The following is a 14,423-nucleotide window of genomic DNA, read 5'->3' as shown; positions in this document are numbered from 1 at the left end:
CTGAGCGGGAGATGTAGGTACTGACACGTGAGGCGAGTTAGTCGGCATAACTCTCCCCTCGTTGTTTGGTGAAATTTGTTCAATTTGTACAGATTGATTTTTATTTAAAGTAGCATCAATACAGTTAGTACATAAATTTCTATTGGGCTCCACTTTGGTATTGCAACAAATGACACAGGTATCATCCTCTGAATCAGACATGTTTAACACACTAGCAAATAAACTTGCAACTTGGAAATACAATTCAATTAGAATAATATTAAAACGTACTGTGCCTTTAAGAAGCACAGAAGATCTATGACAGTTGAAAATTAATAAATTGAAACAGTTATAGCCTCAATCCTTGTAAACAACACAACTTTAGCAAAGGTTTAATCCCATTAGCAAAGATAACAAATTCTGAAAGCAGGAAACAAATTACAGAATAAACGTTTTTTATCTCAGTCAAACTATAATTCTCACAGCTCTGCTGAGAGAAATTACCTCCCTCAAAATAAGTTTTGAAGACCCCTGAGCTCTGTAGAGATGAACCGGATCATGCAGGGAATACAATGAGTTGCTGACTGAAATATTTGATGCATAGTAAAAGCGCCAAAAAACGGCCCCTCCCCCTCACACACAGCAGTGAGGGAGAACAGAAACTGTCAGAAAACAGATTAAGCAACTGCCAAGTGGAAAAATAGTGCCCAAACATTTATTCACTCAGTACCTCAGCAAATGAAAACGATTTTACATTCCAGCAAAAACGTTAAACATAATATCTAGTTATTAAACAGCTTTATGTATTTCTTACAGTGTAATTCTAGTGAAGTACCATTCCCCAGAATACTGAAGTGTAAAGTATACATACATGACATTATATCGGTATGGCAGGATTTTCTCATCAATTCCATTGTCAGAAAATAAAAACTGCTACATACCTCTATGCAGATTCATCTGCCCGCTGTCCCCTGATCTGAAGTTTACCTCTCCTCAGATGGCCGAGAAACAGCAATATGATCTTAACTACTCCGGCTAAAATCATAACAAAAACTCTGGTAGATTCTTCTTCAAACTCTGCCAGAGAGATAATAACACACTCCGGTGCTATTTTAAAATAACAAACTTTTGATTGAAGATATAAAACTAAGTATAATCACCATAGTCCTCTCACACATCCTATCTAGTCGTTGGGTGCAAGAGAATGACTGGGAGTGACGTAGAGGGGAGGAGCTATATGCAGCTCTGCTGGGTGAATCCTCTTGCACTTCCTGTTGGGGAGGAGTAATATCCCAGAAGTAATGATGACCCGTGGACTGATCACACTTAACAGAAGAAATAGGGTTTAGTATCCCTTTAAAGGGATACTAAACCCAAATTTTTTCTTTAATGATTCAGATAGAGCATGCAATTTTAGGCAACTTTCTAATTTACTCCTATCAATTTTTCTTCGTTCTCTTACTATCTTTATTTAAACAGTAGGAATTTAAAGCTTAGGAGCCAGCCCATTTTAGGTTCAGAACCATGGATAGTGCTTGCTTATTGGTAGCTACAGTTACCAAACCAATAAGCAAGCATAACCCAGGTTCTCAACCAAAAATGGGCCGGCTCTTAAGCGTTACATTCCTGCTTTTTAAATAAAGCTAGCAAGAGAACAAAGAAAATTGATAATAAGAGTAAATTAGAAAGTTGCTTGTCTAAACCATTAAAGAAACAATTTGGGGTTAGTGTCCCTTTAAGCTCAACTGGGGCTTTTTGTAAGTATATTGGATTTGTATAGGTTGAACTCGATGGACTTCGGTCTTTTTTCAACCTCATCTACTATGTTACTATGTTTATTATTGGTTGAAAAACACTTAACGACCAGCAACGTAAGGTTACATTGTAGTAATTAAGAGGTTAAAATACTCTTAAACTGCCTATATTGTATCATACTATCCACACTACAATATTTGAAATGTTTCTACTAGACTTAACCACCTAGCCTAGCCAATAGTAATTTTAAAGCATGTCATTTTAAAACTATCATCCTAACACTACTGTGTGTTTAACCCTTTCTGTAAGTTTAATTTGAGGAATACAAAGAGCAGTCACGCTAGCCATTAAATGTATAGGGCCCGCTAAAGAGATGACGGTAGTGCTAAACGTTCTCTAGCAATTCCTTTTTCCCATAGACTTGTAATACCGGACTGTGTGCTATTCTGAGCGCAGGCCGTGATATTGATAGCACAACCCTGTGCTATTAAAGGGACAGTCTACCATAGAATTGTTATTGTTTTAAAAGATAGATAATCCCTTTAATACCCATTCCCCAGTTTTGCGTAACCAACACAGTTATATTAATATACTTTTTACCTCTGTGATTACCTTGTATCTAGTAACCTTCTTCCAGCCCCCTGATCACATGACTGTGACTGTTTATTATCTATTGTCTTACATTTAGCATTGTGTTGTGCTAAATCTTAAATCACTTTCTGTGCCTAAACACAGTGTTATCTATATGGCCCACGTGTACTTTCTGTCTCTTTGTGTTGAAAAGAGATTTAAAAAGCATGTGATTAGAGGCAGCCTTCAAGGGCTTAGAAATTAGCATATGAGCCTACCTATGTTTAGTATAAACTAAGAATACTAAGAGAACAATCCAAATTTGATGATAAAAGTAAATTGGAAAGTTGATTAAAAATAAAAGTCCTATCTGAATAATGAAAGTTTAATTTTGACTAGACTGTCCCTTTAATAGGGCTTCACTTCTAATCTAGGCCTTAATATCTATTTCAAAGGACATAAAATTCAGACAAAGCATTTAGAATTAAACTTTCCAATTGACTTCTCTTATCAAATTGGTATCCTTTGTCGAAGAAGTAGCAATGCACTACTGAGAGATAGGTAAACATATCAGGTGAGCAAATGACAAGCGGCATGTGCGCAGCAACCTATCAGCAACTACCTAACAGTCATTCACTGCAGCTCCTGAGCCTACCTATGTATGCTTTTCAACAAAGGATACTAAGAGAATGAAGTGGATGATAGAAGTAAAATGAAAAGATGTTTAAAATTGAGTCCTTTATCTAGATCATGAAAGTTTAATTTTGACTGTCCCTTTATGAGAATAAAATGGTTATAGAGAGATAGATTTTAGGCAACATTCATTGATGGCTCAACATATAGATTAAGAATAGAGTAACTACATTACTTTTTTTATTTAAGCACACACACAGTACTAGGTGCTGTCTTAGTCTACACATATCTCCCAACATTCATGACTGAGAATGAGGGACACAGGAGGTTGATAGGAGACAGTTACCATTTTTTGGTTGGATCTGTGTTGGGAGGGATCATGGGAGGTCAGTGGGCAGGACTGTGGGTGTTTCTGGGTGGTCTGTGGATGTGTCAGGGCAGTTTGTGGGTGTTTCTAGGTATTCTGTGGGTGGGGCTGAGGAACATATGGCTGTCTCAGAGGGACAGAGCTCAGAATAAGGGACTGTCCCTCTCAAATAGGGACAGTTGGGATGCCTGGTCTATATAGCTAGTAAAATCATCCTCTGATGTTACAGCAAACACACACCAATAGGGGATACCGTTTCCTTACATGCTTTTTCTTCACAGTTGAATTTTTTTTTAACATCTTTTTATCCTATTACCACACTATGCATTTTCTTTCTTTAGCTCCAGAAAATACACATTTTCATAATTTATTCTCCATCCAGGAATTTAAACTTTTTACTACACATGGACAAAAAACAGAAATTTATAGTATTGAGATTTCATAAGAAAACTTACTTGTTAAAAAGGTGATTGTCCACCTTGATTTTGGAGTAGGCTTTGAAGTCATCTGGCATCAACATTATAGGGATCTGCACATGGCTGAGTTCATTTATCTGTAAAGAAAGATGCAATTTAAAGGGACATTAAACACTTTGAGATGGTAATATAAAATAATACTATATATATATATATATATATATATATATATACTCTGCAATATACTTTCATTATTTATTTTGTCCCCTTTTCCTGTAATTCCATTCTGAAATTGTGAGCTTTTTAGTTCCTATTAGAAGTGCAGAACGCTGTTATATTCCAAACAGCCATTGGCTGCACACTCTAGTGACCCATTTATAACTGTCCCTAATTGGCCAAAGCAGAGAAAGTAACCTAAGTTACAACATGGCAGTTCCCAATTACTTATAGACACTACAACTTATTTTGTCAATATTTAAACTAATGAAACTACATATACATGTTATTCACAGACTAATATTTTCTTTGACTGCATCATTCTACCTAGCATTTTTTTAGTGTTTAGTGTCCCTTTAAGTAAGAAATATGGTAAAAGTAGTCAGCCATAAGATATTCCCATTGTTAAAAATACTAGTCTAATTAGCTAATTACTTATATCTAAAATATAACAAATTGCCATTTACAACCAGGCAGAAAGAAAATGTTTACAAGGCAACAGTTGTGTATATGGGACTTAAACGTAGGAACAAATAGTTTGTTAAGAAAGGAATTCAAATGTGCTCAAAAAATGAATTGAGTGAGAAGATATAGCTAATACCAAATTCAGTTCTGTTAATAACATTTCTAGACATACTCTGAATTCTCTGAAGAAAAAACTTAAGGGAAAGCTAAAGACTTTTAAGCACTATCTTTCATTTTTGATTAATGAAAACAGGAATATGGCTCTACAGGGAATTGTACAAAAATTACAACTACGTATATCATTTATGAACAACCCTAAATGTTGAACTTGGCCAGAGTAATTTCCCATGAAATAATGATCTCATATAGCTTTGATACACATGACAACCCAATGTCAAAAAATAAATACATCTATAAAAATTATTTACAGGGACAGGAAACCCCAAAATGTTCTTTCATGGTTTGCATAGAACATACAATTTAAAAAAAAACTTTCCAATTTACTTCTATCATCAAATTTGCTTCATTCTCTTGTTATCCTTTGCTGAAGGAACATCATTGCACTACTGGCAGCTAGATAAACATATATAGTTAGCCAATCATAAGAGACAAATGTGTACATGCACTATCAGCAGATAGCTCCCACTAGTGTAGAATATGTGTGTACTCTATTTCAACAAGGGATACCAAGAGAACAAAGCACATTTAAAAATAAAAGTGAATTTAAAAGTGTCTTAAAATTACATGCTCTATCTGAATCATGCACGTTTCATTTTGACTTTCCTGTCCATTTGAATATATTTTACTTTTTACGCATTGTTACATTGGATTATATATATATATATATATATATATATATATATATATATATATATATATATATATATATATATATATATATATATATATATATATATATATATATATATATATATATACATACACAGTACAGTATCCTATAACTCCGTCAGTAGAGAGTGGTGTACTATTCCTCAAGATAGAACATATAAATTGTAGTGGTATCCAACCACTTCCATTAGAAATAAAATATATACAATTTAGCGTGCACTTGCAGACTCATACATGTTGAAAGGAATAAAATAACTAAAATATTTTGGCCCAGATTCCAAGTGAAGCGGTATTTAATCCTCTTGCTCAAGTGTTAACTCCACTAGAAGTAATCTTTTTTCACATCAGGTTACACCCTTATTACAAGTTGAAAGTAAACTGTTTTTCGCTCATGCGCTTACCAGCAGCGTAAAAAGACAAAGTTAGAATATCACGTACGGGTTAAGGTATTGCCCCATAGAAATTCATAGAGCAAAAATAGTGCGGGGTAAAATAAAACACCTTTCTCGTGCTAACCCATTCGCATATTCTAAAGTGCGCTAACCTGACATTAAAATATGAATATTTCACATTCCAAAGTTCTTCACATAGAAGAATATGTTCTATTTATTATCATAAATACATATTTCTACATATATCTGATGGTATTTTGCACAAATATATATATCTGTACCTATATATATATATATATATATATATATATATATATATATATATATATATATATATATATACATACACACACACACACACACACATATTATATATAGGTATAGATATATACAGAGATATAGGAACATCTACTTATAAAAACTTACAAACTATGTGCAGAACATTGGAATGTGACATAATTACAGTAAATACACAGTTTCACACCTTATAAAATATGAATATTACATAAATATGTTTTGACATGTTTTCATCTACTTGCATGCAAAGGTCTCCAATGCACTTATATAAATATATATGTCTATATGTGTATACTTGTAGTTATGTGTATTTATTAGGGTTGCATCAATACCAATACTAGTATCAGTGCCGATACCAAGTATTTGCATGAGTACTTGTACTCGTGCAAATGCACCGATACTTAAACTGATACCTCCAATTCCTACCCATTCTCCATCTTGTGGCGTTTTTCAAACTGCACGTTCCCATTTCATTTTAAACTGGAGTGGAGACTTAACTAAAAATTGTTCACTTCTGTTCTGCCAATACAAATTGCTGTTATTTGTATTATTGTACGTCAGAGCAGTGCTCCAAAAGCTGCTACTTTACAGCTTGAAGCCTACCTGGGATAGATCACTGCACCTCATTCAGACAAACCCCTGAAGTACTGGGCAGTTAATAAACTGAGATTTAATGGCCCAAAAATATCTTTCTGACCCATGCAGTAGTGTAAAAAGTGAGACTGTTCAGCTTAGCATCAAACGTCTTTACTGATAACAGAAACAGACTTGCCACTAACTTTTGAAAACATTCTAATTGCTAAATTGCCTGTTATACTGCTAGTTCTCATCTTGCACAATTATGCTCAAAACATACAGTACTCTGAGGAACATCCTTAGCCAGGGCTGGACTGGGAATAAAAAGCAGCCCTGGAAAAATATGAAGACCGGCCCTATTTTCTGTTGAGTCAGTAGAATACAAATGCCCCATTTCTCTCAAAGGGCTTTACTGGGATACTCCTTCCCCAATATTATTTTCAGAATTAAATTATATTACTTTGTATTAAGTACAAATGTCAGATTGATGAGCGATATAGGCACCCTACAACCCAATTGTATCCAGTACAGTAATCACCCCTTTAAATTGTAGATTTCCAGCCCCAACTGCTGCAGCTGTTTTTTATTGTTGTTATTATTAATATATGCTATTGAAATATTTTTATTTATAAACATGTTCTGTGAACTTTGTGACAACAAGCACATAAAACTGTTTTATTATTTCAAAATGTATTTTGAGATACAGTTCATAATTATAAAGAATCTTAAATCATTAGTCTGTATTGTGCTTGGTAAACTGTCATGACATAAAAAAAAGTATCGGTAATTGGTATCTGTGAGTATTTGAAGAAAAAAATCGGTACTTGTACTCTGTCTTAAAAAAATGGTATCAGTGCAACCCTAGTATTTATTATATGTGTCTGTAAATACATATATACACATATAAATACATAAACACATATGTACACAAATATATATATATATATATACATACACACATACATATACATATATATATATATATATATATATATATATATATATATATATTTAGAGATGTTTATGTATGTACACTAATGGGGTTTTTTCAACCTCATCTACTATGTTACTATGTTCCCTTTGCCTGCCAGTTTTTCTAACACCTGAGACTTCATATCTTTGAGCCTTTACAACTTTTTATGCAATTTTTTAAAATAATGGTTTTTTAGGTGTTTATTAGGTGTTATTATGTTATTATGAAAGTAACTGTACTTTGTAATGTATTTTTATTTGTTTTGTGACACTTTTTTGTTTTGCAAAACAGTTCACCAGATCTGAGGTTGAGCTATCCAGACGAGCGTTAACTTTAACGGTGCTCAAGCAGTCGTGTTTACTTTCAACTTGTAATACGAGCGAAAAGCACTCGCAATAAACCCCTTTTCGCTAGTGCGTTACTGCACTCCACTCATAATGTTGCCCTTTATTGGCAGTACGTTTTTAAAAGAGTGTCAAGATACACCAGTTGTTTCAGAAAGGTTTTACCAGTCTATGAAATTATATAGATAATAAACTAATCATAAATTCCTTTTATATACAAACTATAGTTAAATGTTTTTTTACTTGGAGGCTATTATCACGAGGCTAAACGAATACTCATTTAATACCAATAAAAAAAATAAATTGGGTAAAAAATGTGAAAAAAAGGACTATATGTTCAAATTCAAACATAATTCTGATCATTTATCATTTAACGTAAAGCATTTTATGAAAACTACTTGCAAATTTATAGTCATATTCTTATGTTTTGAAAATATAGAGATACTTTATATGACAAATCATGTCTGCTTCTAATTAAGGAAACTGATCAAAATTTGAAAATTTATAGCAAATGACTGCAACGAGAGACTAGATTAAGTAACCAGTTTTATAAATAAAATTACACACCATAAAAGTATAATAAACTGCACAATAATATGGTATCAAAAGCAAACTTGGTCATAACAATGTTTTTTTCTCTAACAATAAACAAATGTATCAATTATTGTGCATTTCAACACAACATTACATTTTGCAATTAATCCCCCTTTAAAAACATTTGAAAATACACCGTTTTCTACTTGTACTACTCAAAACCGGGCTTTAGTTAATGATCTCTTTTCCCGGCAAGGATGGGCAACTGGCAGACAGGAAGGCTTCTACTGCAGCCACATCCTCTCCTTTGAACAAGAAAAAAAAATGCTATTTTCCCCCTAAACCATACACATACTCTTGCTTCAGTCTAATTCTCCTTTGTGGTGTATCCCACACATAAGGCATTACTTATTATGAGACAAATATCCTGATTGGCTGTATGCTCACTCATTTGAGCCGGCAACTGATATTTATTAAGCTGAGGTTTAAACCTCTGATTCCTAAGCCCTCTCTGCCAACTTAAAGTTGGTGGGAAAAAATCACCCTGGACGCATTCGACTGGGGTGATTGACAAGCCCTGCACAAGCCCTAATCTAATGTTAAATATGAGGAACAAAAACACACGCATAATTTTGCTACAAAATACAGACAAGTTCATAACGTGAAACATCTACAAATTGATAAATCTAGCTCATGTTTGATTTTAACAAATTTGTTAAGGGTCGAGCAATAAAGTTCTTTTGAGGACTTATAGATACTGTACATGAGGCCCTTTGATAGACACAGGTTGCTTATGCCTGATTTATACGGAGAGGTCATTAGGATACAGTCTATTTAATAAATACAACTAAATAAACTCCAAGCATCCATTTAAGTCCAGACTAAAATTGCCCTTAGTTTTATCTCTAATAGTCTTGTGAAGAGATTTAAAGGAGGCATTGCTGTAGGTATGTGTAAAATTTGTTATTGATGTGTGAAACAAATTTCAAATAAGGCAGAGGTTAGCAGCATTCGGCTATTTTCAGTGTCAGATATATTAGCAATAAAGTTCTACACACAATGATCTGTGCAAATCCTGATTTTTGTGTGTTGCAATTTAACACTAATATACCCAATGCCGAAAATAACCAAATGCTTCTACCCGCAGCCATATTTTAATTAATTTGACAAACTAATTTCCAAATAAATAATTTGGCACATACCTAGTAGAATCCGTTCAATAGGGTAACTAAGTAGCAGATTTGCTAAAACTATATTCCTGCAAGGACTATCAGAGGGAATAATATGAAGAGAAAGGTAGCCATTAACCTTTCTTATAAATAAAGTTGTGCAATTCACAAATCTATCAAATTGTAAACTTATAATTAGCAATGTCTCACACCTGTTAAAAGAATATATAGGGCCAGATTACTAGTGGAACGTGAACAGGGGTTTATCATGGGTGTTTGGGCGAGTCGTGTTTTATGCTCGTATAACAAGTTAAAAGTAAATCACTTGAGTGCAATCGTGATTTACGCAAGAATGATTACCGCATCCTCAGAGCTCTGGTTAACAAACAAAAAAGTTGCACAAAACACATCAAAAATACATTAGAGGTATATATTTGTGTATATATGTATTTATATATGTGTATATATGTATTGACAGACATATATACACCTATAAATACATAAATATGTTTATACAAATATATATACACATATAGAAGTGCATTGGAGCCCTTTGTAGTTAAGTGGATGAAAACATATGAAATCATATTTATGCAATTTATACAATATTCATATTTAATAGTGTTTAACTATGTATTTACTATAAATAACATTTCATTGTTCTGCACATGGAAGAATATGTTTTAAGTATTTATAAATAGATATTCCTACATATATCTATACCTATATATATATATATTTATATATATATATATATATATATATATATATACATACATATACATATATAGGTATAGATATACATTGTACCACAATACCATCAGACATATGTAGAAATATGTATTTATCAATAAACATAACACATTCTGCTATGTCAAGGTCATTGTAATATGAAATATTTATATTTTCATGTCGGGTTAGCGAGCTTGAGAATATGCGATTGTGTTTGTGCGCGAGTAGAGTGCTTTTTCCACTATCTTTGCTCCATTGTTTTCTATGGGGCAATACATTAACGCTTACGTGATATTCTAACTTCGGCTTTTAACGCTGGCTGTTTAGCACACGAGCGAAAACCGTTTACTTTCAACTTGTAATACGAGTGCAGCCTGACACGCGCAAAAGGCTTACTACTAGCGCAGTTAACGCTCGAGCAGGAATGTTAAGTAGCTCTCCACTTGTAGTTTGGCCCATAATTAGATCATAAGGTTATGCCTCATTAAATAAACATGCTTAATACAAGTGCAACACTAAACACGCCAAATGATTTCTGAGTCCAAGGATGCCCATTAATAAGTTCTTCACCGCAGAGGAATACCCTTTAATGGTAATGTACTCCAGTTTTTAAAAAACTAAAAGCTAAGTACTTGCCAGAAATATCACTATCTTCAGATAGGCTTTGTGGTTCTCTTCCATGTCCCAGATAGTAATAGACAATATATTTACAATTACAAAAAACATAATTTATGCTTACCTGATAAATTTATTTCTCTTGTAGTGTGTTCAGTCCACGGGTCATCCATTACTTATGGGATATATTCTCCTTCCCAACAGGAAGTTGCAAGAGCATCACCAAAGCAGAGCTGCTATATAGCTCCTCCCCTCACATGTCATATCCAGTCATTCGACCAAAACAAGACGAGAAAGGAGAAACTATAAGGTGCAGTGGTGACTGGAGTTATAATTTTAAAATTTAGAACCTGCCTTAAAAAGACAGGGCGGGCCATGGACTGAACACACTACAAGAGAAATAAATTTATCAGGTAAGCATAAATTATGTTTTCTCTTGTTAAGTGTGTTCAGTCCAGGGGTCATCCATTACTTATGGGATACCCATACCAAAGCTTAGTACACGGATGATGGGAGGGACAAGGCAGGAACATTAAACAGAAGGAACCACTGCCTGTAGAACCTTTCTCCCAAAACCAGCCTCCGAAGAAGCGAAAGTGTCAAATTTGTAAAATTTGGAAAAAGTATGAAGTGAAGACCAAGTTGCAGCCTTGCAAATCTGTTCAACAGAGGCCTCATTCTTAAAGGCCCAGGTGGAAGCCACAGCTCTAGTGGAATGAGCTGTAATTCTTTCAGGAGGCTGCTGTCCAGCAGTCTCATAGGCTAAACGTATTATGCTACGAAGCCAAAAAAGAGAGAGAGGTAGCCGAAGCCTTTTGACCTCTCCTCTGTCCAGAGTAAACGACAAACAGAGAAGAAGTTTGTCTAAAATCTTTAGTTGCCTGTAAGTAGAACTTCAGAGCACGGACCACGTCTAGATTATGCAAAAGACGTTCCTTCTTTGAAGAAGGATTAGGACATAATGATGGAACAACAATCTCTTGATTGATATTCCTGTTAGAAACAACCTTAGGCAAAAACCCAGGTTTAGTACGCAGTACTATCTTGTCTGAATGAAAGATCAGATAAGGAGAATCACAATGTAAGGCAGATAACTCAGAGACTCTTCAAGCCGAGGAAATAGCCATCAAAAACAAAACTTTCCAAGATAAAAGCTTAATATCAATGGAATGAAGGGGTTCAAACGGAACACCCTGAAGAACTTTAAGAACCAAGTTTAAGCTCCACGGAGGAGCAACAGCTTTAAACACAGGCTTAATTCTAGCCAAAGCCTGACAAAAGGCCTGGACGTCTGGATTCTCTGCCAGACGTTTGTGTAAAAGAATAGACAGAGCTGAAATCTGTCCCTTTAGCGAACTAGCGGATAAACCCTTTTCTAAACCCTCTTGTAGAAAAGCCAATATCCTAGGAATCCTAACCTTACTCCATGAGTAACTCTTGGATTCGCACCAATATAAATATTTACGCCATATCTTATGGTAAATTTTTCTGGTCACAGGTTTCCGAGCCTGTATTAATGTATCAATAACCGAATCCGAAAACCCACGCTTTGATAGAATCAAGCGTTCAATTTCCAGGCAGTCAGCCTCAGAGAAATTAGGTTTGGATGGTTGAAAGGACCCTGACACAGAGGAAGAGACCAAGGTGGACAGGACGACATGTCCACTAGGTCTGCATACCAGGTCCTGCGTGGCCACACAGGCGCTATCAGAATTACCGATGCCCTCTCCTGTTTGATCCTGGCAATCAGTCGAGGTAGCAACGGAAATGGTGGAAACACATAAGCTATGTTGAAAACCCAAGGGGCTGCTAATGCATCTACCAGCACCGCTCCCGGGTCCCTGGACCTGGATCCGTAACAAGGAAGCTTCTCGTTCTGGCGAGATGCCATGAGATCCATATCCGGTTTGCCCCAACGACGAATCAGTTGAGCAAATACCTCCGGGTGAAGTTCCCACTCTCCCGGATGAAAAGTCTGGCGACTTAGGAAATCCGCCTCCCAGTTCTCTACGCCTGGGATGTAAATCGCTGACAGGTGGCAAGAGTGAGACTCTGCCCAGCGAATTATCTTCGAGACTTCCAACATCGCTAGGGAACTCCTGGTTCCCCCTTGATGATTGATGTAAGCCACAGTCGTGATATTGTCCGACTGAAATCTGATGAACCTCAGTTTTGCTAACTGAGGCCAAGCTAGAAGAGCATTGAATATTGCTCTTAATTCTAGAATGTTTATTGGAAGGAGTTTCTCCTCCTGAGTCCACGATCCCTGAGCCTTCAGGGAATTCCAGACTGCTCCCCAGCCTAGAAGGCTGGCATCCGTTGTTACAATCGTCCAATCTGGTCTGCGAAAGGTCATTCCTTTGGACAGATGAACCGGTGACAACCACCAGAGAAGAGAATCTCTGGTCTCCTGGTCCAGATTTAGCAAAGGGGACAGATCTGAGTAATCCCCGTTCCATTGACTGAGCATGCATAGTTGCAGCGGTCTGAGATGCAGGCGCGCAAATGGCACTATGTCCATTGCCGCGACCATTAAGCCGATTACCTCCATGCACTGAGCTACTGATGGGCTTGGAACGGAATGAAGGACACGGCAAGCATTGAGAATCTTTGATAACCTGGACTCCGTCAGGTAAATCTTCATCTCTACAGAATCTATAAGAGTCCCTAGAAAAGGGACCCTTGTGAGTGGTAACAGAGAACTCTTTTCCACGTTCACTTTCCACCCATGCGACCTCAGAAATGCTAGAACTATCTCTGTATGAGACTTTGCATTCTGAAAACTTGACGCTTGTATCAGAATGTCGTCTAGGTACGGAGCCACCGCTATGCCTCGTGGTCTTAGTACCGCCAGAAGTGAGCCCAGAACCTTCGTAAAAATTCTCGGGGCTGTGGCTAACCCGAAGGGAAGAGCCACAAACTGGTAATGCCTGTCTAGAAAGGCAAACCTTAGGTACCGATAATGATCTTTGTGAATCGGTATATGAAGGTAAGCATCCTTTAAGTCCACTGTGGTCATATATTGACCCTCTTGGATCATGGGTAGGATGGTTCGAATGGTTTCCATCTTGAACGATGGTACCCTTAGGAATTTGTTTAAGATCTTTAAGTCCAAGATTGGTCTGAAGGTTCCCTCTTTTTTGGGAACCACAAATAGATTTGAGTAAAATCCTTGTCCCTGTTCCGATCGCGGAACTGAGTGGATCACTCCCATGATTAAGAGGTCTTGTACACATTGTAGAAATGCCTCTCTCTTTACTAGGTTTGTTGATAACCTCGAAAGATGAAACCTCCCTTGTGGAGGAGAGGTTTTGAAATCCAGAAGGTATCCCTGAGATATAATCTTCAACGTCCAGGGATCCTGCACATCTCTTGCCCAAGCCTGGGCGAAGAGAGAAAGTCTTCCCCCCACTAAATCCGTCTCCGGATAGGGGGCCCTGTCTTCATGCTGTCTTAGGGGCGGGAGTAGGCTTTCTGGCCTGCTTACCCTTGTTCCATGACTGGTTGCCTTTCCAACCCTGTCTGTAATGAGCAGTAGTTC

At 36.2% G+C, this 14,423-nt stretch overlaps 1 protein-coding gene across 2 annotated transcripts in view; it reads right to left on the bottom strand.

Moving 5' to 3' along the window:
* The window catches only part of LOC128660219 (phosphatidylinositol 5-phosphate 4-kinase type-2 alpha), a 487,148-nt gene that overhangs the window by 277,231 nt on the left and 195,494 nt on the right, over window positions 1–14,423 (bottom strand). For both annotated transcript variants that reach the window (XM_053713954.1, XM_053713956.1), the window contains exon 2: window positions 3,760–3,857. In XM_053713954.1, coding sequence (XP_053569929.1) covers window positions 3,760–3,857 — 98 coding nt within the window. The remainder of the gene's footprint in view (window positions 1–3,759; window positions 3,858–14,423) is intronic.

Source organism: Bombina bombina, chromosome 5, assembly GCF_027579735.1.
Source record: "Bombina bombina isolate aBomBom1 chromosome 5, aBomBom1.pri, whole genome shotgun sequence".
Lineage (NCBI taxonomy): Eukaryota > Metazoa > Chordata > Amphibia > Anura > Bombinatoridae > Bombina > Bombina bombina.
This window is presented reverse-complemented; position numbering and strand designations above follow the sequence as displayed.